The sequence below is a fragment of the Montipora foliosa genome, chromosome 13 (assembly GCF_036669935.1).
Source record: "Montipora foliosa isolate CH-2021 chromosome 13, ASM3666993v2, whole genome shotgun sequence".
NCBI classification, from domain to species: Eukaryota; Metazoa; Cnidaria; class Anthozoa; order Scleractinia; family Acroporidae; genus Montipora; species Montipora foliosa.
The window spans coordinates 11,409,887-11,413,743 of NC_090881.1; the positions used below are offsets into that span (position 1 = coordinate 11,409,887).

Below are 3,857 nucleotides of genomic sequence, written 5' to 3' on the forward strand. Positions count from 1 at the left end.
GGTCTGGGCAGAGATTCCCCTGCACAGTATATTTATGTGTAGTTTTCATTACGTAAAGACCTGAATAGTTGTGAAATCCGTGGGTTTCTGTTCAAATCGTTCTGATATTATCTCTATAGGGCATGGAAAGTGTGTTGGGTATGATGCCTGCAACTGCAGCTCTTCATGGTCAGGACCAGCATGCAACATCCCGGATTGCAGTGGGGTAAATGACTGTTCTGGTCAGGGTGATTGTATTCTTGTCAATAAGTGTGCCTGTTACCCTTCCTTTGATGGGAAAGCTTGTGACCAGAAAGCGAAACCAAATGTCCACAGACCCATCTTTGAGCAGACATTTTACGAAGCCACAATCATGGAAAACGCTCCTACTGGGACCCTGATTCTCCAAGTTCGTGCAAATGATACTGATTTGGGAAGGAATGGAGAGTTGTTTTATTCAGCAATGGGCGAAAAAGATGTCGAAAAACTCATTGCTGTTGACGGAGCAACCGGAAAGGTTTACAGCTCGTTCACGTTTGATTTCGAGACCGTGGAAACCCTGGCATTCAATGTGACCATTGTAGCGTCGGATAACGGCTTTCCACAGAAATCTGGGGTGACCATCGTACAGATAACAATCGTGGACGATAATGACAACTGTCCGTTATTCACCAAACCGTCAGATAATTTACAGGTTGAGATTGCTGACGCAAAACTGGGAGACGTTGTCACCAAGGTCTTGGCCACAGACTTAGACAGTGGAGTAAACGGCGATATAGCATATTCCATATCTAACAATAATGCCTTCTCCATCGATCCGAAAACTGGTTTACTTACTATTGCATCTAACTTGACGGAAAGAGAGTACCAGTTGACGGTCAGTGCATCTGACAATGGAAAAATTTCCTGCTTGACGGAAATACGCTTAATTGTCAAGGTGGTCAGTTTGCCAACGGAAAAACCTTCGAAGAAAATCCCCAGTTCTGCAACAGACAGTACACCGCCTCCCTTTGAAACTTCCAGTACAACAAAGACGCCAGACCCTTGGACGTCTCCAGGTGATTATCATTTTTGCTATAAGAGTAGTTAAATAGCTAGATTCAACTATTTGCTCAATAAATATTTACGCTGGATATAAGGGTAAAAAGTGGCGAATTGCCTTTATCCTATTTAATCCATTTTCTTTTCTTGACAAGAATTTTTTTTTTCATACAAGTCCTAAAATTCTGCAGGAGGAAAATACCTAGCATAATCTTCATGTGCATTTTGCTTTACTATTTAGGTTGCTTGTGGGCCATACGTTTTCCTTGCGTAAATGACCATATAACATAGCAACTGAAGCTGCCACTCTGTAATAAGTTAATTTGCCCTCTACTTGCGTAATTCTTGGCTTTCACATGACGACACGGCCGCCATGTTGGTGTCCCCAAACAATGAAATGACGGCCATGTTGGTGTCCCGATCCAATGCTCCGGGAATTGAAAGCTATTATTATGCTAACGTCTTCTTTTGTTTTTGTTGAAAAACATGGCTGTTGATCACGTGAGTGAAATCCAAGAATAGTCTCAGTTTGAACACTGCTCCCAGAAAAGCGCTATCAACGGCTTTTCAAACAAGGTCACTTAACTTATACCGAAACCTCTTCTTAGGCACTGAAAACACCCAGAAAAGTGCTCCAACCGACATTTCATCGCCATTAACATCAGAGAACGACGCCACTGCAGCACCACAGACAAACCAGAAATATGTTGTCATTGGAGCTTCTGCCGGCGGAGGACTACTGGTGCTAATCATAGTAGCATTCATAATAAAGAAGATTTTTTGTAAAGCCAGGCCCTCCACACAACGTAACATGAGTGAACAAGGCGCCAAAGTAAATGAAAGCTTTCAGGGTGAGTTTGAGCTGCATGCAATGCCTGTCAAGACGTGAGAACACTACAGGACAGACCTTCCTTACTGATGGACACCTGGCAATCATAAGGCAGTTAAAAAGCGTGATTTATTCACTGCTTTGAGTCTTTTGGAACTGTTAGATATCGTTAACCAAGTCTTCATAGCAACGGAGTAGACAACCTCGTTCCCAGGGTCCCTCTTCTCTGCCTCCTTTGTCGTCGAGAAGAAAGACCCTGGTTCAGGCTGGTCACGTGGCACTCCTAGACAAACACTTTTCCACTGGGGTAGAGATGTCGTTAAAATTTGATGCCGCAAGTGAGACAAAGCCTATTCGTTTAAATGAATTTTTTTGACTAAATAATCTTTACCTTACAATGTAAGTATCAAAAAGGTCAAAAGAGTTGATGTTATATTGCCACAGTCCACAATGAAAATTTATTTCCTTAGTAACTAAAGTTGCTTCTACAGAACATGCACTATCATAAAACAATAAACATAAGACTACTTTTGCTTGTTAAAATGTCTGTTTTACTTTACCGGGGCTAAAAATATACTTCACGATTTGTTATAAATTAAACGCTAAGCTGTGTGCAGTTGCAAAAATATCTCAATGACAATCTAGACGGAGTTGCTGTAATATAAATAAGTCAGAACTGTCTACTCGTTGTACAAGCTTCAAACTTAGGAATCAATGCTTGACATTCGAAAGAAAAACGAAAATGAAAGAACAAAATAATTAAAATACCTGTGTTACGTTGCTGAATGATATTTGTCAGCACATATTTCACTTCATTTTCGCCGATGCATTCATGAATGAAAAATCTGCCCCAGACATCATATGTTAGATGTTGTTTCACTGTCGTTAAAAGGAATACTGGGAACCATCGGTTGAATTCATAAAGAGAGTTGGCTGTCCTTCGCACGCCGATTAAGTAACAAGAGGCCAGGGGTAGCCTAAACTTTGTTGGAAGGAATTTTAGCCGATTTCGCTTAACATTCACAATATTTCAGTGATTTTTTTAAATGTTGCATTATCTTGGTCAATATTCAGTTCAATTCCGTAGTCCGAAGTCCAAAGTTTAAAGTCCAAATTCCGTGACCCAACCACATGCTTAAATGCGATCGTAGAATAGTTGCTCGCATTTAAAACTGTTGTTAACGGCGTTGACTCGAATCAAAACCAGTAAACAGATACTTTACAAGTTTCTTTCATGGTATTTTAAGATATAAGATATAAATCTTTAAGATTTAAGATATAAATTTGATGAGGGTACAAAAAAAACAAAAAAATGTGGCCATGACACATGCAGACATTGCGTGCCTATTTCTTAATTTTATTAAATATGAGGTTTTTTACCATATGAATGTTTTTGGGTTAGATTAACACAGCGATTACACAAACGCGGGTTTCATATAGATACGGTTTCGTGACTTTTTCCCAAGTTTTTTTATACCTGAAGACTGCAGAGTTTCGTACAAATAAATATAAATAGCCAGTCATCAGAGATCACAGATCCACTCCTGGTGTTCGATTTCTCCATATCCAACCAGAAAAGTTACCCGAGGATTTTCTACTTGGTCTTGGTCTCGTGCATAACATCAAAGTTAGTAAAACATTGGACATACAGCTCACCTTGATAACGGCTCGACGAACTCCATTTCTCGTCGCTTTTGAGATTCCAATTATTTATTTTTCACCGCCTGTTTTGTTTATCCAATTGACGTTCAATTCTTCAACTTCATAAGGGAGTATATTTTTTAAAGATCCACCACAACGCCATTCCCGTTACAGTGACTTCGATGCCATTGCAGGTTAATTAAATGTTCTACTGTGCCCGCCGGATAAAATTTACGCATTAATACAACCCTTTAAAACCTACCAAAAATACGCCCAAAAGACTCTACGCACAAATACAGTACTTAGTAGGGGAGTGACAGGTGTTCATTTTCCGACAGGGGAAAAAATAAAACGGATAAATTCCACT

At 39.8% G+C, this 3,857-nt stretch overlaps 1 protein-coding gene across 1 annotated transcript in view; it reads left to right on the plus strand.

Moving 5' to 3' along the window:
- LOC137983990 (uncharacterized) overlaps positions 1-3,256 on the plus strand; it is a 50,387-nt gene extending 47,131 nt beyond the window's left edge. Inside the window, 2 exon segments of the mRNA XM_068831150.1 lie at positions 120-1,037; positions 1,629-3,256. Of these exon segments, the coding sequence (XP_068687251.1) occupies positions 120-1,037; positions 1,629-1,909 (1,199 nt within the window). The 3' untranslated portion in view covers positions 1,910-3,256.
- The last annotated feature ends 601 nt before the right edge of the window (positions 3,257-3,857 follow it).